A 27,917-nucleotide genomic window follows, 5' to 3' on the forward strand; every position below is an offset into this window, starting at 1 on the left:
AATATTACAGTCCTACCCCATTATCATTTTTATCTCTAGCTCCAAAAACCCAGCGCTAGGATATTTATGCATTGTGAATCAGGAGGAGTATTTTTTACTGCCTATCAAAATTTTAATGCTCTATTTGTAAGTTGTTTTCATTAAAATGAAAATGTGGAAAGTAATAAAATGAATATAGACCCTCAGTGGTATCTGTGGGGCTTTATGTAGTTCCTGGGATTACTTGTGTTCTTTCTGTTATAGATGGTGATCAGAAAACAGGACAAAGCTCTTTTTCCACTGATGTCAAAGTAGATTCTGCTATTTTAATACAGAATGTATATTTAATATGTAGAAGTTCTAAGTAATACTTTAATTTTATTGAACCTTGTACTCCTTGCCCTGGGAGTGTACTTAATCCTACCTATATGTAATTCCCATTTAATGCAGATATATGTGGAAAGAGAGACTAAGGATTGCCAATCTGTAGAAGTTAATTTAATCATTAGTTAACAACTAAAGAGAGGTTATCAGCCATCTATTTCTCGTGAAGGAAACCTGCTCCCTTAGCCCCCCTCAAAACAGGAACAAATAGCACAGTTTGAGTGCCAGGTTTGAACCTGGAGGCCCAGAAAGGAAAGAATATGGCAATATCTCTGTTTATTTGCTAGCTACCCCTATCTGCAGGTCTCAGTTACCACCCCAGTGCTGCTTTGTACCCCCAACCCAAACCTTGTATCTGCAAAGCTGCCAGGGTGTTCACAGAGCAATTCCTGGCTACCAGGAATCGAAGTGAAAACCCCATCAGGTTTCCTGGTTTAGAGATCATTACAGTAACAGTCTTAAAAATCTCTAAGCCATCTAATGCCTGAGCAGCTTCAGCAGTTTTGCAGCAAATCTTTAGAGAAATTCCGGATACTTGTAATTAGAAATAAACACCACTGCTGCACTGCTTTTCCATGTCATTTCACCTTGTGCAGAAACCCAGAGATGACTCCAGGAACAGGGCAACCGTGTCCATGATCTCCCTTAATTCACTTTGATTTATCTTATAAAAACAAACCTCTTAAATCAAAGAGCTCACTTGTAAGTTGTCTTTGGTAAGGCTCTAATCATTTCCCAGCTAATGCAGGATCAAGGTGATGAGCCAGGAAGCTGACTCGGAAAGGCTTTTGATCTTCTCCCTCCCAGGCATCTTGCCTCGAGGTGCAGGAGCTGGGTCTATCCCAATGGCCTAGGAATTACCGAGGAATTCTGCAGGATGGGAACAACCAAAATCAGGGGAGGCTGAAGGTGTGGGTGGTGACCTAGGGAACCAATCCCAAGGATGGGAAAAGGGAAGGTACAGGGAAAGAGAAGTGGACTCCTTCAGATGTTAGAGGTGAGTGCTTGATTTCAAACCCTGACACCAGTGACCGCTGTTGAAGACAGAGGTCACCTGCATTCCTAATGATACAAGAAATAACAGGACTAAAATTCAGAAAAAGAACCTATTCTTACTCTCAAATTTGCAGTACTGGGGTTCTCCTTTACTGGGGGACTAATCCTAACAAATGATAGCCAGTCAGACCCTCCACCTCTCTTTATTGCTCATTGTCCTTCTGCTTTTACATCGTTTCTTTTTGATAAAGACAATTTTTGTTTTTTTTTGGTCTCTACAAGAGGAGGGAAGTTGGGGCCAGGAAGCTGGTTCAACTTACTCCTTCTTTTGTAATCACATCATCCCCACTCTCGTTAGCCAGGAGGTGTTAATTAGGGGCTGGGTTTTGATTTGGGTGTGGAAACCAGATGCTTCCAATCCAAGGATGCTCACCTGGGAACGGTGTGCTCATCAACACGCCCGGACCCAAACCCAAGCACCAGCTGGTACCGAACATCAGCAGAAACTTTCTTTTAGAGCCTCATCTCCGGGAAGAAGGGGACAGAAATCCTCAAGGGGCAGGTGGCTGAGAAGATCAGACCAGGAGCTAAAAAACCCACCAAGAAACGGGTGGTTTTTTAGGAGCGAGTGTCCTGCGGAACACTGGGATCCTCTGCCTGGCAATGCGGTACCGAGGGAAATCACCCGGCGTTTCCGACCCAGCTGGGTTTGTGTCGCTGAGGAAACTTCTGGGCAGCGATAGGTCCCAGGTGTACCTGGAGTACAATTACACAATGAGTAAGAACACCGGGGAGGCACCACCCCACCCCGCTTTCCTTTGTGTGCGAACCAGCCGGGACCCAGCTGCCTTTTCCTGCCGGGACGGAGCGGGAGGTTCGGCGCTCCCAACTCCTTCACTCGCGGGGCTCCCGCCGCTCCGCTCAGAACTCCTCGGGGTTTTTTTTTTTTTGTTTTGTTTTTCCCCCGCTTCCTTCAGCACGACGGGGACCGGGCGGGCTCCGAGGTGTCTGCCCGGCCCTCCCCGCCATCCCCCGCCGGCTGGCCGGGCAGCCAGGCCGCTGGCTCCGCCCGCACCACATGACTCCGCCGTCGGTAGAAACTTTTCCCGTCCCGCGGTTGGAAAATGGCGGCGTAGGAACCGGGGCTCTCTCGGATCCCCCACCCGCACCGCCTGCCCCCGCCGCCACCCCCATGCGCCATGACCCGCTGGGTTCCTACCAAAAGGGAGGAAAAATACGGCGTAGGTGAGGACCCTCCCGCCTGTTGCGCTCCGGATCGACCCGCGCCGTCCCCCGCCAACCCCCCAGCACCCGCGGGCCTCCCCCCTCCTCCTTCCTCCCCGGTTCCCCTGGCCCCGCTCCGCCCGCTCCCTCCGGGAGCACCCCCCGCACTTTCCGCCTCGGAAAAGCCCCGGGAGGGAGCGGGGCTCCGGGGCTGGGCTGACCCCGCTGGCTGCAGCCCCCGGCCCCGCCGCTCCCCACGGGTTTTGGCGGAGGGGAAAGTTTCATAGAAAGTTGGCTGGGAACGCTGGGCAACCTGCTTGAAAAGTTGCCTTTTCCTGCTTTTATTTATTTTTTGTGTGTGTGTGTCCGCCTCCCCGAGTACTACTTTGTCTGCATAGAAAAGGGCTTGGAGTTATTGTGCTTCGTGTGTGTTTTCTTTTTTCCCTCCCCCTTTCTCCCCGGTGGAAGCTGAACAGGATACGCTGGATCCTTACTGGGAAGCCCACCCTGCTCCAGGGGGATGCCCGCTGCTCCTTCTCCTCTCCCTCCTCAGGAGAGAGAAGGTTTTAAAGCTCCCGAGGCAGAAGAAAGCTCTTGGTTTTGCAGGGAGTGTGATTTTCATACAGATGAGGGCTTTTCCTTGCCCGCTGCTGTCCGGGGATCCATTTCGTACTCTGCTGCTTCCGTCCCTCTCATCAGACAGAGCGGGATTGTTCTCTGCCGTGCTTAAAATGCTCCGCTTTAATTAAACAGATCCCAACTCCGGTGGGTTTGGGCAGTGTTGTGCCAACAGGGCCTGGTTTGATATGGAAGATGTTTAGTTTTGATGGAAAGTGTGGTTTTTTTGTTTGTTTTGGTTTTTTGTTTGGGTTTTGTTTTGGTTTTTTTTTTTTTTTGGAGGCCAAGACTTTATTGGCGTGAGAGCATTTGTGCTGGGCAAGGAAATCATAAATCTGATTCTTCAGCTTGGAAATCTGAAATTCAGTGTTAAGCACAGTTCTTAAGTTCTGTTGCTTGTGGAGAACAACTTATGTTTCATGTATACCCACAGCTAAGCCTTGGTTAAACAAAGTGAGCAGGAAGGAGGGAGGTTCTGGGTCTAAGTCGAGCCCAAGTGTATTTTAGGAAATAGTTTTTAAATTCTGTGTTTTCGTCCTTAAAAAACTACATCATGACTTCCAAACCCTAGCTGGTCAGTGGGATGGTGTGGGAGCTGTGAGGAACCTGAGTGCTGAGGATGCAGGATGAGTACCAGAGAGCAGAAGTGCTACAGGTGGCAGTCACAGGTTTTCCCAATTCCTGCTTGGTGGTGTGGGATGGACAGGGTGTAGCTGTGGGTATTTCTGTGATTCTGACTAAATCATCACCCTGCTGCTATAAACCTGGGACACTTGAAAGCCAGGTTCCTTGTTCTCAGTTCCTCTGTGGTAGAGGTGGTTGCCTGGACCAGGCTCTCCAGGAATCAGTGTCTTGGAAAGCATTCTGAAAGGGTGAGAGAATAAAAGGTGTGGAATAAACTGAGTATTATTTTACAATAGGCTTTAAACATATCTGGATGTCTTCTGTGGGAAATTGTAGTAAGAGCACTAGACTTAAAATGTGAGTGAGGGGAAGAAAGTTTCACAAAGCCCAAAATGATCTGCTCAGTTGGTATTTTTTGTCTCCACTGCACTGGAGAGAAGTTTATCATGGTTTTATAGCGGGTTTGTTTTTTCTGTGGTAGTTTATTTTCTTTTTCCTGCAAGCTAGCTGAGAGCCATGATCCTTAGCAAAATGAGGTTATTTCTCTGCTGAGTGGCAGGAGCATGAGTGTGGAAAGGAGAGGTAGTGTTGTAAGGAGATAAAATCAGAGTTGGAGCTAATTGAACATTGAGATTCAGTGGCCCGTGCCATGCTGTTAGACACTGTTTTGGGCAGGATAGCTTCTTGTCAGTGTCACTGGGTTTCCTCCTGAGAAAGATGAATATTCAGCTTGGTTACACTTGTTTTACATATCTTTGTTGTTACAAAAGGGGCACTTCTGTGCACTGCATGACTCCAGGTATTCTATTTTTTTTTTTTTTTTTTTTTTTGCTGCTCGTGGAACTTTCCAGGTTGTGGAGGATTGATGCAGTCCCAAACAGACATGGGGATGGCACTGTTAGAGCTGAATATGCTAACATGAATATTTTTCTTCCCAGCTATTTGCCATGACCAGTCCTGGAGGCTGACACTGAATCAGTGAAACAGTCCTCTACCTGTTCCCAAAGAGAGGTGGTAATTGAGCTGTCATCTTAGTGCAATACAGTGAATATGTCAGTTTCAGTAAGGCAGAAGTGGGAGCAAGGTGGCTGTTGTGGGTTATTTTGCAACTGTGGGAGCTCAGCCATGTTTGTGTATATACATACATATCTGTATATATAATAGAAAATGTCTGAATATAAGCCATGAACTTTTGTATATACAATTTATCAGTTTTTTTGTACACATTTTTTTTCCCCTTTTAGCTACATGAAAAGATTTCTTGAAGTCCTGAAGTTGGGATGCAGGAGGAACAAATGACTGGGACAGGGGGCATGGGTGTGTTCTGAATCACCCCTTCCACCCTGCATGGTGGGCTTTGGGGGATGATGCTGGATATCCAGCAGGCGTGGGAACTATAAAATTATATAATTTAAAATTTATTGCCTTGAACTGGGGCCTCGGGCACGGGCATTATCTCTGCAGGCAGTTGTGAGCGTGACTCAGCTCCGCTTCCTGAGAGAATTCAGGGCTCGGCGTGTGGGGAGGTTGGATGAGGAATGGGTGTGGATATAATGGGATAGGACAGTTATTGGATTAACATACAGGGAGCCATCCAAAACAGGAAAACAATCAGCTTAATGGACGTTTCTTTTCCCTGCTCCCAGTGCTGCGTAGCCTCCTCTCTCCCAGCTCCTGGCTCTGTGTTTCATCTCTTGCCCATCACATGGAGGTGGGGAAATGGCCCTCTGGGTGCACATCTGCCTTGGTAGGAACATCAGAGGCTTCCAGAGAGCCCCAGAAGCTGCTGGTGTCTGCTGAGCCTTCTCGGTGTCCCCACGTGGCTGCTCAGCTCTCTTTAGGGTGATGGGAATATTGTAATTTCTGTGTTCTGCCTCATGCCAGGGGAGAGGAGATGGAATGAGCTGCTTTAAGGAGTCTGCAAGCCTGATTTAGCATAAAGTGGCTGGAGCAAGTGCCAAATGCTCTTGACTTCTACTGTCATTTGACTCATTCCCTGTGGGCTTAAACAGTAAGAGGAAGAGTTGGCACTACTGTGGTTACTACCCATACCCTGTCTAAAATGCCTTTGTTCAAAAGTATCTGCGGATATGGAGTCACTAGACCATCCTGGTGGTAGTCAAATCTGGTTTGGTTTGTTTTGATTTTTTTTTTTTTTTTTTTTTTTTGGAAATAAATAGGCAAATAGAAAAATAGTGCCCTGCATGGTCAGATCTAAAATAACTTCCTGGCTGCAGGGCTTGTGCTCCCAGATCCTGCCAGCTTTCAGGATGCTGACTCTGCTTTCCTCTGCTGCTTCTAATGAGTTGCTGGAAAACATGGATAGTCATGTCCTTGCTGGGATCACTACACCAGGGCAGGCTCTGCCTGGCAGGCAAGGTGCTCCTGGATTTGGATGGCTTCAGGAATTCCAAGCCTTGCTGAAGCAAGGGCTGGGGGGCTGCACGGGAAGCTGTGTGGAGAGCAGCCCACAAAAAAATCTGATTTTACTGGGAGCCACACCAGTTGGGAGTTCCTGTGTTGTTTGGGGTTTTTTGTGTGTGTGTGTGGTGTTTGTTTTTTGTGTGTTTTTTTTTTTTTCTTTACTTGTTACTGGTGAGTTTTTGTTGTGTGTCCTAACAGGGCAAAAGCATAACCAGCTTGATTTTAGGTGCTTTGAAACAGGGTGGGCTTTGGTTTTAGGGTATTTTAGTGCCACTGAGATAGGGATAGCTTCTCAAAAGGCATATATAGAAGAATCTTCAAACCAGGTACAAAGAAACATACAGTTTTTATTACTAGAAGAGGGCTATAACAAGTCAGGGGGATAAGTGGTGCTACAAAGGTCATGAGATACAGGTTTTGCAGTTGAGCTCTGCTCTTGTAATGTCTCTTTGCAAAGGAAGGGATATGAATTTGGTAACAGGAATGCTTATGGTCAAGCATTGCTGTTTTGATCTGCTAAAGGGAGGACTCTGGCAGTTTGGGGCAGTTTTGAGGCTTTTGTGGAGTTCTGGATTTACAAAGCTGTGGTGGTAGCACGTGGAGACTCTCTTGTTTACTAAGAATTGATGATCTTGTTCTTGTGTATTTGTGCCCTAAAGCAGGGATGAAAAGGCTTTTAGGAAATGGAGAAAGTGGCATCTTGGTGCTGAGTCTCAGGAATGCAGCTTAGGAATTTTAGGAGGGTTTCCTTCATTGCTGTTAATGAGGGCTGAGCTCTGTCTTGTCCCAAACCCATGGAGGAAAAATATCTATGGAATACTTGCTGATGTATTTAATAACACTTTACCTTTTTTTGGAAAGTACATTCAGGCTCCTAGAGACAACATTTGCTGCTGTATGCCCAGATTGGAGTTTTATTTTGTGATGCCTTCTAATTCCCTGTATCCAGAGGGGCTGCACTTCTGTGCTCCCCACCCCATGAAGCAGAGGTAAGGGACTGGCAGATGAAGCATTCTCCTTCCTAAATGAATGTCCTTAATTTGGCTGTGGGCTCAGTTTACTCAGCAGTTACTCTTGCTCTCTGTCAATAAACAAGCAACAGATTGCAGAGGGATAAAGATACTGGGTAGGTGGAATCAAGGGTTTACTCCACTGTTTGGTTTCATGCAGGTAGTGACCTGAAATGACAGCATTGCAGCCTGAGATTGTCCTGAGGAATTACTCCTTTAGGGATTCACTGGAAATGTTGGGTTTTTTTTCACTCATAGAGCACATATTGACTTCCTATAGGCAGCTGGCTGCCTAGGGGCATAGTACAGAGCATTTATTTAACTCTGCAGAGGAAGTCTTCAGTCAGTTTATGAATTTTTCAGCTTTAATTAACACTCTTGTTCCTAGAACATTAAAAGGGAAGGGGAGGTTTTCAAAAGATGAGGGTTTTCACTTTACATCATCTGTAAGTATGGAAGTGACAGTAGGATGAGGTCCTGATGCAAGGTTTTTGGTTTGGTATTAATTCAGGGGGAAAGCCATTTCTGAATTTCAAGTGATACCTTAGTGAGTCATGAAGTTTTCCTCTTGGTCCCTCATTTGCCATAAATGCTTGATTTGGGTGCACTGTTACAGTCTTAATTTTAGACTATTTCCCATATGTGTCACAGTTTTCTTTGTGTTTTTCTTTCTGAATAGGCAAAGCTTTCAGGGAAAGGAAAGGAAACTGGATGCAACTTAAACAGAGTCTCCAGGAAGCCTTCCTGTCAGCTTGCAACTCCAGGCTTAAGCTTGGCAATAATTCTGAGTTGAAATATTGGTGTGTCTGAAATTTGTCCACTATTAGTAGTGGAGCACATGCAGGATCCACTTGGTGTAATCCTCTAGTAGTCCTTCAGGACTGAAATCCAGTACATCTTGTTAAATACCTGAAGCTGTGCCCAATTTTAGATAAAGAGCTAAAAGCTGACTTCCATTAATGAAGGAAAGCTCAAATGAGGAACTGGTGCTAATCTTGTTTTAAAGCATTTATTAAAGTTGCCTTTCCTCTCTACTTGCTCTGAAATTTCCATTAAATGTTCAGTGGGGGCTAAATACCATCTGTGAAATACTTGGGTGCTCTTCATGGGTCTTTCTGGGCAGGGAGATGGACTACTGAGAAATTAGAACATCCTTTTTCTATTTTGGTAAGCTGAAAAACATTTCAAATTCCGTTTTCTGGCCTGTGGTAGATCCCAAGGCTGTTCTAACAATAGTTGTTTTCTGAATAATGCTTTAATGAATTCCTTAATGAGTTACTGGAATACTTTCCTCCATTAGCTTCCGGGGGGAAACTTGAAATCATGCCCTGTGTAAACCAAGAGAATGTTCAAAAAGAGAGAATTCTCGTAATTCTGAAACTTTATCTACATCTTCAGGCTCTAGTTGTGAGAACATTTCTATATATTAATAGTATTATTTATCTTCCTGTGTTTATGTAATTTGTGCCTTAAATCTGATTTCTGGTGGAGAGCCTTGTAACACAAGAAGCAGCAGTTGCTGAATTTCAGTTTCATCAGCAAAATGGGAAATATCTCTGGGAATATTTTTCTGCTCCATATAGCTTTGTAACTAAACTGAAATAATTACACTGAAAACTATAATGTGTAATCACGTAGCCATACACATAACAAAACAAACAGATGGATGAAAACTGAAGGAATTATTGGCTATGATACTTGGGTTTTGTTTTTTTTTAATAATATTTCTTAGCCCTGGTGAGTTATTTAGAGTCATGTTTATATTATTTTAGCAGAGGTTTGTGGGGGCTGGTTTTCCTGCAGGGTGCTGGAGTTGCAAAATGTCTCTTATCTAGCAGCAAATACAAATGGTATTACCAATGAGTGGTAATAGGGTTTGCTGTGTAATTTATGAGCACAAAGGGAGGGCAAAGTGTGCATAATTGGGATATTGCTTGTAGGCACTTGGTGTCTTGTCCTGTTCTGGACGTTTTTAGCCTTGTGGTAGCTGTTTCACTGTGGTGGTTTTACTGCACACATCCATCAATATTGAGCTTGAAAATCTGGCTGAGCAGCTCCCAGGCTGCTGGAGGAGCAGGGGTTTTGGGGTGTGCAGAAGTTGGTATTGTGGGGAATGGTTTTCCTTGTGAAGGAGCCTCCTGGCTTCTTCTGGAGGCCCTGAAGGGTGAGTTCCTGGCTGATTGCAGCCATGGCAATGGCTTGGGGGGCACTTGGGGTCTGGGGGAGCATCAGAACCAGGTCTTGCCTGAGAGCCTCTCCCAACCTTCAGGTTCCTCCTGGGAATCCAGCCTTAGGTGTTGGTGTTTGCTCCAAACAAAGCACGGAAACGTTGACATCACTGGGTTTGGAGTTGAATGTAATAAAATAACAGATGTGTAGGGAATGGAGTTGAGGAGCCCCTGGGTCCCAGGAGATGGCTGCCAAAGAAGGAGTTGATAATGTTGGATCATAATGTTCAAGGACCTTCAACTGTGCTGTATGAGTAGAGAAGGGCTTTCTTAATTTCCATACATGGAATCAGAAAATTAAATAGTAGGGAAGAAATAAGATGGGAGGTTTTGGGAGGTGGCAGGGATGCAGGATGCTGGGAAGCTTGGCTGCTGCCTGTGTCCATCAGCGTGGCTGCTGATGCCAATTGATGCTTCAGCCTTGGATGTCCTCCTAATCGTGCCAGCTGGTCTGGAGGGAAAAAATGGTGTGGGGGAGACTGGCCCAGCAAATGGAGCTGGGTGATTTATTGAGGAGTTGCTCCTGCTTCACCCCCAGTGTGTGCAGTGCTGTTCCTAGCAAAGGCTGCACGTAAAAAATGACAGCAACTGGTAATGTAAAAGTGTTCCTGTAGTGGACCCTGGAACAGGAAATATCTCTGTGTAGAGCCAGATGGAAGGAGCTGATGATATTTGAGTTTCCAAGTCTTGACACAGATGGTGAAGGATTTAGAGGGATGCTTGCCTTCAAAAGATCTGCTGTGCAGATGAGCCCAGGGAACAGATCTTGCTGCTGAAATGCCTGTGGGTTATCAAGGAGGTTATTTGGAATGGCCTGTAAAGGCTGTCCTCTAAAAGGGGTTGCACTGTGGTTTTAGTGACTAACCAGAGATAGGGTGAAGCATGTCACTTGGGTCAGGGAACTTGTAGATAAAGGTCTGTGGGAACTTTCTCATGACTAAACATGAGGTTATTTCTGAAGGATGAGCATGTGAATAAACATTAACCTCATGAAAGCAAGAAGTGGAGTTTTTACTTTTAATTATGATTTTTTTTTTTTTCTTTTTTTTTTTTTTTTTTTTTTTTTTTTTAAAGAAATGGAGCTAGAAGAGGGTTTGTTCATTGGGACCAGATGCAGGCATGACCGAGATTCCCTCTTTGATGGGCTGTGATTCCCTGAGTCTTTGCTTCTGCCTTGCAATACAGCCTGGGGCTTAAAAAACTGTGTCCTCTTGGTTTCTTCTGCTTTGGGGGCTCACAAGAGGATGTTACCATTTTTGCTGTTCTGCTTTGGGCAGTCTGTGGCTCCTTTGTAACCCAGATGTGCAGAAAGTAATGTTCATATTCAGGTCTGTTGAATGGGAGGTTATGGTGGTGCTGGTGGCTTGGAGCTCTCTCTGTGTTACAGCAATGTGTGGCTTCCTATCTCTTGAGCAAAATGTGGGTGTGATACAAAATTAGGATTATACACAAAAGCTTTCTCACTACCTAGTTTTCCTTGGTTTGTTTTTTTTTAATTTTTAATTTATTTTTTTTTTTAATCTGGCATATCATGCTTAATTTAGAATGACTCCCAAGCTTTTGTCTTTTTTGTTTCTTCTATTTTGTCCTTCCACATCCCCTCCAGTTTTCTGCAGACAGGTCCTGTTGTCCTTAGTGGGATTCCTTCCTTCTCACTCACCTGGCTGCTCCTCTGTCCCCTCTCACACTGATGGGGAAACATTTGTTGTGTCTCTAAGAATCTGTGGCCCTCCTGATGCTTCACTGACCAAGGATCTTAGGTGGAACTGAACTGAGATTTTCTTCTCCCTTCTGAGCTTGGGGTGTTGTGGTTTTGGGGTCAGGTTTTCCTTTTGCTTCTGTGGACTGATTTTTCTGAAATTTCCAATAAAGGGTAAGTGGTTTAATTAAAACAGTGGCTTTACTGATAGTGTTTATAGGAAGATGATTTTTTTTTTTTAGAAAAAAAGCTTTTTTTTTTTTCTAATTTTTTGAGGTATCTGGGGTCCTCTTTCACATCAGTAATTCTGTAGAAACAGTGTCTCACTCTGCCTGCTCCCCTGACAGCCTGTCAGAGCAATGCCTGTAGCTGCTGACAATCTTTTTTTCCCCTTCCATGTGACCTTGGTCAGGTCTGTTCTGTCCTCATTTTTTCTTCAGCTGCAGCTCACACCACTTGGGCATAAAGAAGACAAACTTTTCCTGATGGACTCCCCAGGTGAAGGGCAGCAGGATGCAGAAGAGGAGCTCATCATTCCCATCAAACTGGGGCTTGCTCAAAACCCCAGCAGCTGGCATTGACTCCTTCTTAAAATGACCTTGGTGATGTGTGACAGAGCACTGGAGGGTTTTGAGGCAGTGGATAAAGATGCCTTTCCCAGAGCTGTCAGCTACTGAGCTCTTCTGATGAGAAAACAGTTGTTCTTGCTCACAAGTTGAAGTGGTTGGAGATGAGAACTTTATTTTGGTCTCTTTTCCCAGACAACCCTCAGCAAGACAAGAGGGCACAAGAGGTCTCAAGTTGTGCCAGGGGAGGTTTAGGTTGGACATGAGAAAGAATTTCTTTCTGGAGAGGGTGATCAGCCATTGGAATGGGCTGCCCAGGGAAGGGGTGGATTCTCCATCCCTGGAGATATTTCAAAAGAGCCTGGATGTGGCACTCAGTGCCATGGGCTGGGAACCACGGGGGGAGTGGATCAAGGGTTGGACTTGATGAGCTCTGAGGTCCCTTCCAACCCAGCCAATTCTATGATTCTGTGATTTTTTTGTGGCTGGGAGGGATTTCTTAGGCTGCAGTTTCCATAGTGTGTGTGTGTGAGTCAAAGAGGACAGAACAGCAACCCCAAACTTCTGGTGGAGAGCCAAATGTTCTTTTGGTTTTATAGATTCCACTTTGTTTATTTTTATTTGTTGGTTTGAAGTGTTTCAGTGTAAGCATGAGTCTAGAAGGATTTCAGAAAGCATTAGGTGTGTATCTGGCTACCAGGGGCATCTGCAGCCACACTGGGATTGCTTTCATCCTGAATGTTCCTGTCCAGAGCAGCTCCAGGACTGATGAGGGATTTTTTGTAGTGCTGGCTAACAGAGAAATCCTGCTGTAAGGTCTTGGTGTGTCTCTAAAATGCTGATGCTGGGGCTGTGTTTAGTCCCATCCAGTCTCTCTCCTGGTGAATCCTACTGCTGGGATGTGGAGGCAGGTGCAGGTCCTAATGTGATGGCAATAAATCCTTGGTTAAAGCATTGGTGCTCTGGGGTGGTGCCTGCAGCATGGATGGGGAGGCAGTCCTTTAGTCTATTTTGCTATGTTGCCCATTAGCAAGTTTTTTTGGGGGTAAAAAACCCCATTTCTTTGGCAAGCGAGCTTTCAAAGAGTGCCTAAAGTAGGTCACTTTCAGCTCTGCAGGGTGGGAGTTGCTGTTCCTAAAAAATCAGTGGACTTGGATGTAGCTGGATAAGCCCATTTTAATAAATATTGAGAGAATTACTTGGTTATGGTACTGCTTACATTTTTAGAAGTTTTGTGTGGGTTCAGCCCAATTTTTTTTTTTTTCTAGTTGAATGTGTTCTTAAAATGATTTATTAACAGATTTTTATCAGTAAGTTTTGCAGCAACCCAGGCCTCTGTTTACTGAACTGTGATAACTGAGTGATTTAACTGGGTCAGATTTATGCCTTAAACACAGAAAGTACAGTTTGGGTTTAAGACAACAGTTGCTGGGTTCCAAATTGCAGCTCCCAAAGTGTTCCTCTGGGCTGAAGACTGGAAGAAGTTTCATGTTGGGGCTTGAATATGTAAAATATTGGGATAACTTTGGAAGCTTTTGTAGTCCAGGCATAATACCAGCTACAGCTCAGTGTGCTGATCTGGGAGCTGCTCTTATATTGAGATATAACCTGTAAGATGAGGGGTTTGTGTCTTATGTTTGTACAACAGTGTCTTCAAGCTTGGATAACATTTACATAAGGAGAGGGGGAAAATAAAAAGCAGTGTTGAGGAGAAGAAATGGGGTAATTGAATACTGCTTCAAGTGTTGGTGAGTAGGGCAGTGGTAGCATTGAGAAAGGGCTGAGTAAATCTAGTAAAAAATAGAATATTGGAGAACATTAGTGAAACATTGTTGTTTCCTTTGCCTGATGCAGGACTGACTGTCTCTTGGGACACTGATGGACCAGAAAACTTTTTTTAAGGCTTAAACTGCTTCCTCCAGAACACTTACGGCTCCTAATTGAGAGGAGTAAGTTGGATTCCTATAGGAAAAAAACCCCAAATACTCTCCTTCCCTCCCCACCATTTCCAACATGTGTTATCCTATAAATTTAGGTTCCTATTGCACAAATGTGGGATGCAGTGTCCATAAGCAGAGCTTTTTGGTTTTCCTTTGTTCTGGTTTTCCCAGTTCCCATAGAGTTGTATATTTGCTTTATGGAGAGAGTAAAATGTGATGCTGAGTCTTTAAAGAGTGATAACATCACATCAGGTGTGTTTCCTTCAGGTTATTTCTTCCAGAATGAATGTAAAAATCAGTCTGGGTCCAGAGGGTTCCTCTGGGGTGTGGGTGACATGGAATCTGTGGGGGTAGGAGCTCCCTCTAACAGAGCTCTAAGGAAAACCCAGTTGGTGCTGAAAGGGGCTGATGATGGGAGCCCAGCTGGACACTGACTCTTTTGTTAACACCAGTTCCTGAGCCAACTCAGTTGTTCTGAAACCAGCACCAGGCATATTGATTTCTTGCTGGTTTGGAGGAAAACACTTTTTTCCCCCTTTTTTTTTTTTATTTATTTTTTTTTAATGCATTCATTACTGTTTCACTTGCTTCCGTGGTTTTTACATTAATTCTGGTGCGAGGTACAACTTGAGGAAAACTGTCCTGGATTTCCAGTTTCTGCAATAGCCTGGGTGTTGTGGGAGAGGGGGGAATGATGGTGGATCAGGCTCTGTGGCTCTTGGCAGGTCATTCTTCTCTCTGACTGCTGTTGAGAAGAAAGCAGAATAAGTGGCTTGGGGATTATTTGACTCTGGATCTGTGCTCTTCCTTTGCTCTTGGAGACAGCTTGATGGACTGAGAGACAAATCTGGTGATGGCAGGTACAAAGAAATTGAGTAATGTCTGATGTGTAAAAAGCCGCCAATGCCTTCTCTCTTCCATAAGTTTTCCTGAGATGGTAACAGAGGAATTTGGTTTCCCTTGTAAAAATGCTGAGGAGGAAGAAGAGTAGAAAATGAAAACTTTCTGTCACCCCATCTCCCCCTTGCTTTGGGTTTTTTGCCTCCATCATCAGTTCTCTATTGCATAGTGTCTTGCAGGGGGCATTTTTTTGCTATTTCCTCAGTCGTGTGATAGGAGTTTTATTGTGTTGAACTGGATGTTTTTAGCCTTTGAAATAGCTGTTAAAATACAGCTGTGACATGAAGCTCACTGCTATAGAAGGGCTCAGTAAAAGGCACCCTCTTTGCAAAATGATATTGGGTGCAATAGGCACTTGCTGCAAGGGCAAAGCTTGAGGTATTGGGCACCTTCAGATGGAGCCAAGATGTGTGGTGTGGGTTGTGTTGGTTGAAATCCTCATACAGATACAGCTGGGCTTTTGTGTAGCAGCATCTGGAAGCTGAAAAAAAATACTGTCACATCCTGTGAAGGTCCTGATGAACTGGCTGTGTCCATCACCCATGACCTGCCTTCTGCTCAACTTCTGCAAGAGGTGTTGCTCCCAACCTCTTGGGAAGCTTTGTGCCTTACCTGAGCACCAAGTTGGCAACTTGTAATTGAACATTGGTGTCTGTGCTGTCTTTGACCATAATTATGGATAATTTGTGGCCTGGAGGATTGGATTGAGCACACCAGGGTTTGTCTGCATTGTGTACGTAACTCTAATAGTTTCTTTTAGAAGCTGGTTTTAGATTGAAGTTGTGTTTGGGGGTGTTTTCACTTGCTTCTGTGTTTGGCAGGACAATTTTGAACTTCAGTGCTCAGTTTGGGACCTTCTCCTGATGTGATGCCAGTTGAAGTTGATGCTGTCACCTTCTTGTGCTTGGCCACCTGCTGCTGCCTTTGGTTTTCTCTGATTTACAGAGAAAAAAAAAAAGAAAAAGCACTGAGGTTCTGAGCAAGGTGCAGGTGCTGCCTGAAGGATGGGGTGCAAGGAAAGGGGCAGGGATGTGGAGCTGGGGGCCTATGAGCCAGGGCTGGGTGTGGAGCTGTAGCACTGCCAGCTCTGGTCACTTCTTATCTCTTGGGGAACCTCTGTCTAAAGACATGTCCTGACATTGACTCATAACCAGTTCATACCCAGTTGATCCTCTGCCAGCACTGACCAGCAGCTGAGCTCATCCCTCCTCCTCTTCAGTGTTTAACTCTTTTCTTTCCTTCCAGCAGATACCTCGATGCATTTTACACATTTTCTAAGTTCTGCTCAAGCTTTGTGGTGGGGCTGTTGTGAATTGCAGTCACTGAAAAGCACTGAAATCCTTTCTTCAGGTGCAGGGTGGTGACCACAGGGCTTGCTCAGATGCTGTCCTTGGTGTGGGTAATGTTTGAGGATGTTGCCTGTAGGACACCCATAGCAGGAGCCCAGTTACCACTTCTTAGTGTCCCCCAGTGCCAGGGAACACTGAAGGGAACATCAAAACTCAATTCCTGACTCTGTGGTACCAGAGGACAAATGCCAGGACATCTGCCTGTAGATCATGACTTCTGTCTGTCTAAATCAGCATCTTGCATCTCCAGAAGCTGCAGTGTTAGGTATGATTGCTTCTTGCATGCAATGTGTCTCAGTTAATGGACTTCCAGATTGATTTTTAATATTAAAATGTTCTTGATTGTTCTTCTTGTTAGAATGCATTATGGCACATTGTTAATGCTGTTATAGTCAATAATGATTTTTTTTTTCTTTAACACTAGTTACAGCTTTATCCCCTCAGCACTTAGTGGTGAGGCTCTCTGAATACAGATTAAGCAGCAAGGAGGAGGAGGAGGAGGCAGAAAGCTGTTTAAAGAGTGAGTTAGCATCATACTCCACTAGGACCCTAAAAATAAAGTATCTGGCTTAAAAGAGGGAATGAGAGAAGGAAAGAACCTGAACTTCCTTCTCAGAAACCTTGGATGGGTCCAACTCTTCACTTATTTATTAAATCAGTGCAGAGAGGCCAAGCATGCGTCCTGTTCTGTCATCCTTGAGCTCTGCTCACGGGGTGCTTATGCTTCTGGAAGGCAACCTGCCTCTTCCATTTGGGGATTGCTCTGGTTTTGTGAAGTTTCCTCAGCTTATTAATTCATGTTGAGCAGTGATAAGACACCAGCTGTGTTGCAAAACATATTGCTCCCCTGTGCTGCCATCTGTTCCACAACCTGATGTGCCTGCTTATGTTCACAGAGGCTTGGGTGGCCCTTGGCTCTTCCCAACCTCTGCTCAGCTGTGACAGCTGATGCTCCACCTGTGCTGAGGTTCTTCTCTAAATGCAGAATTTATTCCTCTGCATGTTTACTGTTTGGGGTTTTTTTTTTGGTGTTTTTTTGAGTTTTTTGTGCCCTCACTTGAGAAGAGGGAAGGCAGGTTGTCATTGCAGGGATTTCAGCTTCAGGGCTGAAAATTGAGGTTTGAAGGGTTGAGGTTTTTCTAACCCTTCTCAGATGTCCTGTGTGGTTCTTGAAGGAGAAACAGTGCTCCTGGGTTCATCTGGGAAGAGTTTCCAGGTCAACCTTTTTGGAGGAGGGGGAAAAAGAGTGTTCTCCCTGCTCTAAAGGAAAAGGAGAATAAATTCTTCCCATCTCCTGCAACTTGCTGGGTTTAGTCTTGCTGGAGAGATACCTGCTGTAAGTCACCCTTGTGGGTTTAATCAGTAAAATGTGGTGGTAGTGGGGAGCAGCAACCATGAGCTGCCTTTTCTTGGTTAGCTTAGTGGTAACCAGTCAAGCCCCAGAGTTTCCTCTGAGTTCTCCACTCTTTAGTAGTTCTTTCTGGGAGAGTTTAGGTGACAAAATAACTGGAATATTGAGGGAGAACTGTAAGCTGAACTCAGGAATGACAAAATACAAGGTGGCTTCAGGAAGAGGTACCCTTGGTTCACACACACACAGGAAATAATTGTCTTTAACAAGTCTTGGGTACAGCTCCTGACTTTTACACTGCTTTTTTTTTTTTTCCTTTTTAATTTTCTCTTCTCCACTAACCTCAGCTGTGAAAATTGGTAGCTTGTCAGTGTTAGCAAAGGGGACCATGGAGTCACCCTAGTGCTGAAGGCAACCACTGTCCTTGCAGAGAAAACAGGAGGAAATCCTTCAGATTTCTTTCATTTCTAATACAAGAGAATTTGCTCTCACCTCTGCCTTTTTGGTCTGCTTTTATGGGGAAAAAACAGTTGTGACTTTGGGATTTTTTTTTTAAAAAAAAGGCAGTGTAGAGTGAAGGTGATAATGTGTTAAATGTCACTTTTAATGTGGAATGATTAATACAGCTTTTAATGCAAAGGAATTCCAGGGAATATAATGTTTTCATAGCACCTTAAGATAGCTTTTATACAGTCAGAAGCTTTTCCAGTGTCTATTAATGTTACCTTTGTTTGCTTTTTCCTTTTTTCCCCCCTTTGTAACCTCTCTAATTCTTCTTGTGTTCCCCCCCTCCTTTTCCCAATGCCTGAAGATGGACTGCACTTTGGTAGAGGGGTTTTTCTGTCCTTTAGCACTAAGTGGGCTTTCACACAATTCCTGTCATGCCCTGTTGGTTGTTCCTCACTTGATCAGCTCCTGGAGATTTAAAAGTGGCTCTTTCCCTGCCCTCACTTCTGCCTCCTTTGCTCTGGGCCCTGCAGATCCCATGTGCAGCTTTGTGGGTGCAGTGGGAGGAGGAGAGGAGCAGGGAGAGCCTTGTCTGGCTGGGATTTGCTCTCTGACACCACAGCTGATGGGGAGAGGTTCCTTGGGCTGTCCCAAAACCTTCTGCAGCATGGGACAGGTGACTTCAGGGTGGTTTTGTCGTGGTGACTTTGTGTTTCCTTTTTTTTCTTCTTTCTTTTTCTTTCCCGTCTTCCTCTTTTCCTTTTTCTCCTTTCTTTCCTGTTTTCCTTTTTTTTCTCCCTTTCCTGTTTTCCTTTTTTTTCTCCCTTTCCTGTTTTCCTTTTTTTTCTCCCTTTCCTGTTTTCCTTTTTTTTCTCCCTTTCCTGTTTTCCTTTTTTTTCTCCCTTTCCTGTTTTCCTTTTTTTCTCCCTTTCCTGTTTTCCTTTTTTTCTCCCTTTCCTGTTTTCCTTTTTTTCTCCCTTTCCTGTTTTCCTTTTTTTCTCCCTTTCCTGTTTTCCTTTTTTTCTCCCTTTCCTGTTTTCCTTTTTTTCTCCCTTTCCTGTTTTCCTTTTTTTTCTCCCTTTCCTGTTTTCCTTTTTTTTCTCCCTTTCCTGTTTTCCTTTTTTTCTCCCTTTCCTGTTTTCCTTTTTTTTCTCCCTTTCCTGTTTTCCTTTTTTTTCTCCCTTTCCTGTTTTCCTTTTTTTTCTCCCTTTCCTGTTTTCCTTTTTTTTCTCCCTTTCCTGTTTTCCTTTTTTTCTCCCTTTCCTGTTTTCCTTTTTTTCTCCCTTTCCTGTTTTCCTTTTTTTCTCCCTTTCCTGTTTTCCTTTTTTTCTCCCTTTCCTGTTTTCCTTTTTTTCTCCCTTTCCTGTTTTCCTTTTTTTTCTCCCTTTCCTGTTTTCCTTTTTTTTCTCCCTTTCCTGTTTTCCTTTTTTTTCTCCCTTTCCTGTTTTCCTTTTTTTCTCCCTTTCCTGTTTTCCTTTTTTTTCTCCCTTTCCTGTTTTCCTTTTTTTTCTCCCTTTCCTGTTTTCCTTTTTTTTCTCCCTTTCCTGTTTTCCTTTTTTTTCTCCCTTTCCTGTTTTCCTTTTTTTTCTCCCTTTCCTGTTTTCCTTTTTTTTCTCCCTTTCCTGTTTTCCTTTTTTTTCTCCCTTTCCTGTTTTCCTTTTTTTTCTCCCTTTCCTGTTTTCCTTTTTTTTCTCCCTTTCCTGTTTTCCTTTTTTTTCTCCCTTTCCTGTTTTCCTTTTTTTTCTCCCTTTCCTGTTTTCCTTTTTTTTCTCCCTTTCCTGTTTTCCTTTTTTTTCTCCCTTTCCTGTTTTCCTTTTTTTTCTCCCTTTCCTGTTTTCCTTTTTTTCTCCCTTTCCTGTTTTCCTTTTTTTTCTCCCTTTCCTGTTTTCCTTTTTTTTCTCCCTTTCCTGTTTTCCTTTTTTTTCTCCCTTTCCTGTTTTCCTTTTTTTCTCCCTTTCCTGTTTTCCTTTTTTTTCTCCCTTTCCTGTTTTCCTTTTTTTTCTCCCTTTCCTGTTTTCCTTTTTTTTCTCCCTTTCCTGTTTTCCTTTTTTTTCTCCCTTTCCTGTTTTCCTTTTTTTTCTCCCTTTCCTGTTTTCCTTTTTTTTCTCCCTTTCCTGTTTTCCTTTTTTTTCTCCCTTTCCTGTTTTCCTTTTTTTTCTCCCTTTCCTGTTTTCCTTTTTTTTCTCCCTTTCCTGTTTTCCTTTTTTTTCTCCCTTTCCTGTTTTCCTTTTTTTCTCCCTTTCCTGTTTTCCTTTTTTTCTCCCTTTCCTGTTTTCCTTTTTTTCTCCCTTTCCTGTTGTCTTTTTTTTTTCATTTCTTTCCTGTTGTCCTTTTTCTTTCTCTTTCCCGTTGTCCTTTTTTCCCCTCTCTTTCCCGTTGTCCTTTTTTCCCCTCTCTTTCCCGTTGTCCTTTTTTCCCCTCTCTTTCCCGTTGTCCTTTTTTCCCCTCTCTTTCCCGTTGTCCTTTTTTTCCCTCTCTTTCCCGTTGTCCTTTTTTTCCCTCTCTTTCCCGTTGTCCTTTTTTTCCCTTTCTTTCCCGTTGTCCTTTTTTTCCCTTTCTTTCCCGTTGTCCTTTTTTTCCCTTTCTTTCCCGTTGTCCTTTTTTTCCCTTTCTTTCCCGTTGTCCTTTTTTTCCCTTTCTTTCCCGTTGTCCTTTTTTTCCCTTTCTTTCCCGTTGTCCTTTTTTTCCTCTTTCTTTCCCGTTGTCCTTTTTTTCCTCTTTCTTTCCCGTTGTCCTTTTTTCCTCTTTCTTTCCCGTTGTCCTTTTTTCCCCTTATTCTTCCTTTTTCATCTGAGTTGTACTTGTTACCTCTCAGAGCTGACCCCCAGATTTCCTGGGCAGGTTTGCTGGATGCTCCTCAGCCCTGGTGTCACCCAACTGGACTCTCAGACACCAAATCCATTTCCTGCTGGCACTGGGGGACATCTCAGGAGCCACAACTGTTCTGGTTTTTTCTTTCTCAGCATCCCATCCCCCAAATTGCTCTGTGCTTTCCCTGTCCCAGAGAGTTTTAGTGTTACCTTTGCTTTGCAAGCAGATTAAACACACAGCTGTACCTGAAATAGTTTGGAAGGCAGTGCAAAGTGTGCCCATAAAATGATCATCAGAGAAATGGGGCCCAGAGGAGTCAGTCTGCAAATATATAGGAGTTAAATAAGTCGTGGTTAAAGATGTTTAGAACTGGAAAATTTTCTTTTTCTTGGTTTATTACTGTGAGAAAATGTTGTGGTCATGCTCTTCTGCAGGCTAACATAAGTATAGTTGGAAAATATTAATCAGGTGCAGGGTTTTTTTATTTTGGTAGAGGTGTTTTTCACACATACATATGTATACATGTATTTAAATATGTATTTTCCCTCAGTTCAGGTCACTAATTAGAACTTAAGGCTTCTTGTCATCTTCTATCTAAATAATTGGTTATTGCAGTGAAGCTCCTGTTACTTGACTTGAGGACAGCTGGTTTTAACTGGTCATAATGGGAGTTTTTCCTGCCTGGGATGTCTTGTAGGAGGCATCAGGATTGCTCATTGGGGCCCTAAAGGTGGAAGGCTTGAGTTGGGTTCATTTTTGGATATGTTGAGCTCCCCCAGGTCCTCTGAACTCTGGAGACAGCTGTGGGGAGCTGAAGGAGGGAGTAGGGTGTGAACTCTAACCCCCCAGGTTTGGAGCAGTGAGTAGGGGCTGTGTAACTTTGCCTTCCCTGGTATGTGCAAAAAACTGAACTGGGAAAATTTCTGATGAGAGTTCCCGAGCAGAATTCACCATCCTTAACATCCCTCTGCTCAGAGCAATTCAAAATGTTAATTTTTCTTAATGGGTTTTTTTGCAGAACTCTCTGCTCCTGCTCTGTGGCTGTTAGGGCTTGGAAATAATTCTGTGCCACATACCTGGGAGGGAGAGTTTATCTCTCTTTAATAATGAACAAGTTAACAAACCCATGAAAACAGGAACAGCTAGCTGGGCTTGTTTTGATGTCAATAAAACTATATTACTTTCTAAAGCCTTCATTTAAATAGTATTGATATTTGTCTCTGTGATGCACTTGACCTTATTTCTTTTTACCCTGAACATTCCTCTCCTCTGTTTATAATGCTACACCAGAAACTGTGTTTTCTTTCCTCCTCATTTGCACTCAATAAATTTATTTCTAAAGTCTTGTCTGGGGTGGTGGTCTGAGGGATGCTGTAGAGGAAAGGAACACGACAGCCCCTTGGTTGGTAGCACTGCAAGATGCTGACTTGTCAGAGGTAAAATGGAGTTTGATAAATTCTGGGGAGATGAAGTTTGTAATTCCTGGAGGCTGAAACTGAAGCTGGGGCTGTGGTTGGAGGCAGCAGTGGGCACTGTGCCCTGGCCTCGTGGTGGGATTACACCTCCTCACATGCCCCCTGGGATGCTTGGGCACTTAGGGCTAAAATCTGATTATCAGCTTTGAGATCAAGTAATTTTCTCCAGTTACCAGTTCTTAGAGATGTCATTTGTCTTGCTGATCTTCTGTGTAATCCAGGCTCTAGTCTGCTGCTTAGAACCTCTTGGGATTTGGGAGAAAATTGGGCAGGTAGGTGCAGGTTCTTTGTGGGACTGGTGTTTTGTTGCCTTCATGACTGTGGCTTTTGGCCTTTTGCTGTAGGTTTTTAAGTGTGAGGTTTTTTTTGTGATGGATAATGAGCTCAGCCTTTACCATTAGTGTCCTGTAGACTCTTTTGGCCTGAAAATCCATGAAGATTTCCTGCAAGAAGGGGAGGGTGGACTCAGCTACCCATAACTTACCCAGTTTTTAGTGTTCCAGTACAATTGATTGTTATAATTACAATTATAGAGTCCCAGTGGAGCACTTCTGCCTGATGCTTCCCACCAACTGCTTCCCTGGAAGTTAATGTAGAAAGAAAAGCAAGTGGCTCTCTGAGAAGTGGTAGAAAGTTTTGAGGTAGTTACCCTATTCCAAGAGTGAATTCAGTCCCCAAAGAGTTATGAAAAATAGGAACAAATTTCTAATCTCAGATATTTTTAAAAAGCTGTCCCTTGACACTGGACATCTCTGCTTATTTATCTGTTGGAAATGTGAAGATGAAAAGTACTTAGCTCATCATGATTAAGGAGGACAACTACTTTGCCATCTCATTAGTTGTTAAGAGTAGTGTATAGAGCAACTTTTTACTTGATAACCACACTGGAGGGAGTAACTGGAGCTGCAGAAGCATTCCCAGGTCCTCCTTTAGTGTGGTTCATTAACTTAAGCCATGTGAAAACTGGAGCTGCTGCCTTGGGTCACGAGGTTCTGCTTCGTGCAAGGGGGGATGCTGGGTTATTTTTACAAAATCCTTTATGAAAAGGTTGAGAAGGGCAACAATGAGTTAAATACCATGGAGAAACAAAAATCCTGGAGGTGATGCTGTCTTCCAGGTGCTAACAGCAGTGTTTCCTCTTCCAGCTCTCTACAACTACGAGGCGAGGGGACCCGACGAGCTCTCCTTACAGATAGGTGACACTGTGCACATCCTGGAAACTTATGAAGGTAAAGTGGCCAAAGTTGCACATCAAAACACTGGTTTTGCAGTTGTATTGCCTCTCTGTTTGGGGCTTTATCCTGTTATCAGGTGATGAATTGCTGGGTCTCTTGCTAGAGGACAAATGAGATTATTTCTAATGAAAGCAGAATTAAGCAATGCTGGGTGTGAATGGAGATGTCTGTGGTCAATACCTGGTGAAGAACCAGTTCCTTTTCTAGGGAAGATGGATGCTTGCACAGATTTATACAGATCAATTGTAGCATCTCTCCTATGTTAGTGAAATGCTAAATGCTTTTTGGGTGCTGCTGGGTAATGCAGAAGAGCCTGCTGCTAAAAAGTTCAATCTGAATTTGAAAGTCACCTGGGCCCTAAATTATTTATGTCTCTTTTAAGCTGGGTACATGTGTTAGTGTTGATTTCAGGCTTTTCAGATGCTTTGCTTGTTTGATATGAAGCTCTAGAAACATCACATGTACCAAAATCTTCCCTTCTTGATCTGTGTAAAAGGGGATTTGAGTGCTGAGTTTGCTAATCAACAGAATATGAAAATTGTCACAACATTTTTCAGCTTTTGCTTGAGCCAAGCAGAAGGCAGCTCTTTCAAATACATCCTTGACTTGAAATTTTATGACATGCTGCAGTTTGGAGAGGTTTAATTAGGATATAACTAAACTGGTGTGTGTATATATATATATATATTTGTTATAAAATATTGCAACGCTTTTTGTGGAAATGTGATTTAGTTTATTATATTGATTTAATTTGTTTCTCTAGACATTGATCTTTTGGTACATCTGTGTGATAAATTTGTTTTAGGTTTTGGCTTAATAGGATTTTTTGTTGTTGTTATCTTAACTGAAACAAACAATGCTATTTCAACAAAAGTAACAAGCTCTGCTCAGCACTGTGCAAATGAATTTTCTCATTGTTCCTGGGCTGGCATTTTCTTCCAGAGTTCAGCTTGTTGCTGCAGAATCAAGTTGGACTCTCTAAGCAAAGTAATCTTCCCATTATCTGACGTTCTCTGCTTTAATAAAAATCTAATGCCAGAATTTGGAATGCAAATTGAATGATTAAAGTACTGCACAGCTTTGTGCTTTTTAAATATAAATAGATTTGTTTCATGGATGTGGGAGAAACTTTGAATCCTGAATAGGGGATGGGAAAAGGTATAAAATGGTGACAGCTGCCAGCCAAGTGGGACAGGGGAGATAATTCACTTTTCCCCTGGATGTGGGATAATGGAAAACCCTTCAGCCTCCTATGGTTGTTAGGCTTCAAGCACATGGGATGAGTTCATGTTAAAAGAAATGCAAATGAGTTATGTTCTCCCCACCTTTTACACAATGATTACTCATTCCCTACCTGCTGTGATGGCAAATGAGGTGCCATAATTCTTCTCACTCTTGTTCCCAGAGCTCCTGTTATTAGGTAATTATTGGAACTTTTTTAATCTCCCGAGTTTCTTTCTACAAATCCTGTTTAGTTTGTGCCCCAGGAGGTTGGGAAGCATCTGCATGAAGGTCCAGGTGTGCACTCTGCCATCACTCAGGGTTGTGTTAGGCTGGGGTGGGATGAGCAGAAAAAACTCCTAATAATGTGAACACAGGGCAGAAAAGGGATTTTGAGGAGACAATAATGCCTTTTTGCTGAGGAGCTGTGATTCAGCTTCTCAAAACTCTACCCTTTTCCCCTGTGTTTAAGATTGTGGGGGGGAAAAAAAAAAAAATTGGCATCTTGCATCAGTTTCTTCAGTGTTATGTATTCTGCCCTTGTCATCCTCCTGTAGAATCACTGCTGTTCCTAAGTAGTCATCTGCAATAACTCAAGTTAGGAGTAATTTTGAAGACTTGGATGTGTCCATGGGGTTTGGAGTGGTAGATTGTGGTTGTGATTTCCTCCTCCTTCTCCTGCAGGTTTCAGTAGGATTTCATGTTACTGCCATGTACTGGAATGGGTTGCTAAGATGGACTTACCTATTTAAAATGCTATTTTTTAAAAATTTATTTTGTAAATTTTTATTACTGCCACACTTTAGTGATTTCAGTTTTAATCTAAGAAAACACTTTTTTCTTCGTTGAAATACAGGAAGATGTTTGTACAAATAATTCAGTGTGCAGATCCTATGAAGTCAGTCTCTTTTTTTGGGTTTGGATATGAATATTCACCTTGCACTGTTAAATCTAATAGCTGCTTTCAAGAATAATTGGTCTTGAAAGTCAAATGAATATTTAGTCTTTCAGGTAGCATTGCAGTCAACTCTTGTTTTTTAGTTAGAAAAATTCTTCTTGCTTCTTCTAATGTGAACCTGACTGAAAAAGCCAAGCAGCAAAGCTATTTGACTTGATAAATACCCTTCATCTTGCAAGATTGTATTTCATTCATAGCAGATATTCCAAAACAAATGTTTGCTGTGTTCTGAATTAGTCCTTGCCTGTTCTTTATTTTCTTAATCCTGTTTCTTTACGTTGTTTGGTGGGATGGGCAAACAGAACATATGATGAATAAACAGGGTTGATTAAGGTGATTAGCTATTAAATATCACAGTAAATAAGTCTCCAAAGCCAAGCTGGCATGTTTGAACAGCAGTTCATTTCTAGTGCTGCTCTGGAAAGCAGTTTGGGTTCCCAGATGAGTATTTTCCAGTAAGTTATTCCTGTTACTGTGGGAAAGTTTTGTTGTTGGTTGCAGTTTTGGGGTTTATTTTCCTTAATGTGGGAAATACCTTATCAGTGTAATAGGTGCATTATTCAAGTGAAACAACAGCAAGTTTTTCCCTTTGTCTCTTTCAGCTTTAACAAAGTGATAAATAATTCAGTGGTCCCTTTTCCTACGTGGATATTCACGTGGATGTTTGTTTCCAGCCAGCAGACCCCATAATAATTAAGGGAGAGGCTAGAAACCTTTCTAACACATCAATAAGCCACTAAAGGTCACTTCAGAAAACTATTTGTCATCAGCCCATTTTCCTCTTGGTGGCATTTTGTCTGAAACGGATTTGTCCCCTGAACAGAGTGAGGAGGAGCTGGAGCTCTGTTCCAAAATGATAGCAATGCTGAGGTTACCAAATCAAGAGCTAAAATGAGGTGGATGGGTGCCTTAGGACACCTGGATGTCCCCAACAAGCACAGGAGCTCACATGTGCCTCTACACCTTGGATTATTTCAGGGTGGAGGACTAGATCTTGCTTATCTAAACCAGGCTGTACTGTACTTGTTTTATCTTGTGTAGTGTCTGGCAACAAACCACATTTATTGTGGTTTGAAGAAAAAAAAAAAGGACAACCCACAATTTTGTGACCTTAATTACTTCATGTGTGTGAGGGATGGGGCTGTTTTTGTGGTGCCTGTGGGGAAGAGAGTTGCCTTGCTTTTACAGATGAGGCTCTAAGAAATGGAGTGTTTTTTGTCCTGGGTAATTTGTGGGAAGCAGGTGATCCTTAAGGTCCCTTCCAACCCAAATTGTTCTATGATTTAAATTATATTGCTCTTAAATGAGCAGGCTTGTGGCAGGACTGAGTGCCTTCTGTTGAACTGGTGGGAACTGGGCTCCTCATGGCATTGCTACAGGCTTGGTACCCAGTAAGAAGAACATTGAGGTGGTGGCTGCCAGGGAAGAGCCTGGTTGGATTTTCCTGGCTGCATTGGGTGCTTTGGAATGAGCAAGAGTGTAACCTGTTCACCAAAGCCAATTTGGGCTGTTTTCTTACCTTTCAAACTCTTGCAGCTCTTGGTTCTGCAGTACTCCAGAAAGCAGAGGTCACTGGGGCTTTGCCATCTGGCTTTTTATCTGCAGGTGCAGCAGCATCATGTTCTGAGTCAGCAGCAGCACAGGGGATGGGATGGGATGGGATGGGAGAAGAGGTGGTGGAGATGATGATAGGGGTGTGTGTCCTTCTGTTGGTGCAGTGCATTTGGGCAGGGTTGTGGTGTTTATCAGTTGTTACTCCAGAACATCAAAATATTGGCTTTTTCACATAAAACTAAGGGAATAGGGCTCTTTAATAGGGCTGAGGTTTTTCTGTATATCTGAGCCAGGTCAGAGGGAGTGGGTTAAGTGCAAGCAGAAATCCTTTGCCGTGTTTGCACCTGAGCCAGGAGCTGTGCATGCTCATTTCAGCAGCAGGTTTTGTTGGTATTCAACTGAAAACCAGGGAAATGCAGGGGGTGAAAGGCCATTGCAGCCTCTGCAGGGAACCAGGCTGTGATGGGTGTTGACAACAGGGTCAAGAAGACATCCATCCCTACCTATGCCAAAGTGGTGGTGGGGAGTGGGCTTCTGGTACAGCATAGAGGTGATGAATCCCTTTACCCTTTGCTGCTGGTGAGCAGGCTGAAAAATTCCATGTCCTGGAGACTTCCATTTTCATTGCTATATATTGGTGTTCCACCCAGGCTCTGTCTTCCAAAATCTGTGGAAGGCAACTCTGGTCACCCCAGGGCTTCCATGGGGTGCTGAGCAGGAGGGAGTGAGCAAGCCAGCCATGGCACAGAGAAGAGAATATAAATTATAATACAGAATAGCTGTAAATGGTCAACCAGGAGATTTTTGTGAAGTTAATGCTCTTCATTTGCTTTTGTTGATGTTGGTAAAGGAGTAATTAAAATGAAATGAAGGACAATTAAATATGTTATGTAAAATGCCATCCCTGTCATGCAGTCTTTCCCA

At 43.3% G+C, this 27,917-nt stretch overlaps 1 protein-coding gene across 2 annotated transcripts in view; it reads left to right on the forward strand.

Moving 5' to 3' along the window:
* Positions 1–2,449: 2,449 nt before the first annotated feature.
* Positions 2,450–27,917, forward strand: part of DOCK1 (dedicator of cytokinesis 1) — a 277,133-nt gene continuing 251,665 nt past the window's right edge. The window contains exons 1-2 of one of the 2 annotated variants that reach the window (XM_071749684.1): positions 2,450–2,604; positions 23,171–23,254. In XM_071749684.1, the coding sequence (XP_071605785.1) occupies positions 2,559–2,604; positions 23,171–23,254 (130 nt within the window). In that variant the 5' untranslated portion in view covers positions 2,450–2,558. The remainder of the gene's footprint in view (positions 2,605–23,170; positions 23,255–27,917) is intronic. The other variant, XM_071749683.1, reaches the window with a different exon arrangement.

This window comes from Heliangelus exortis, chromosome 7, assembly GCF_036169615.1.
Source record: "Heliangelus exortis chromosome 7, bHelExo1.hap1, whole genome shotgun sequence".
NCBI lineage: Eukaryota > Metazoa > Chordata > Aves > Apodiformes > Trochilidae > Heliangelus > Heliangelus exortis.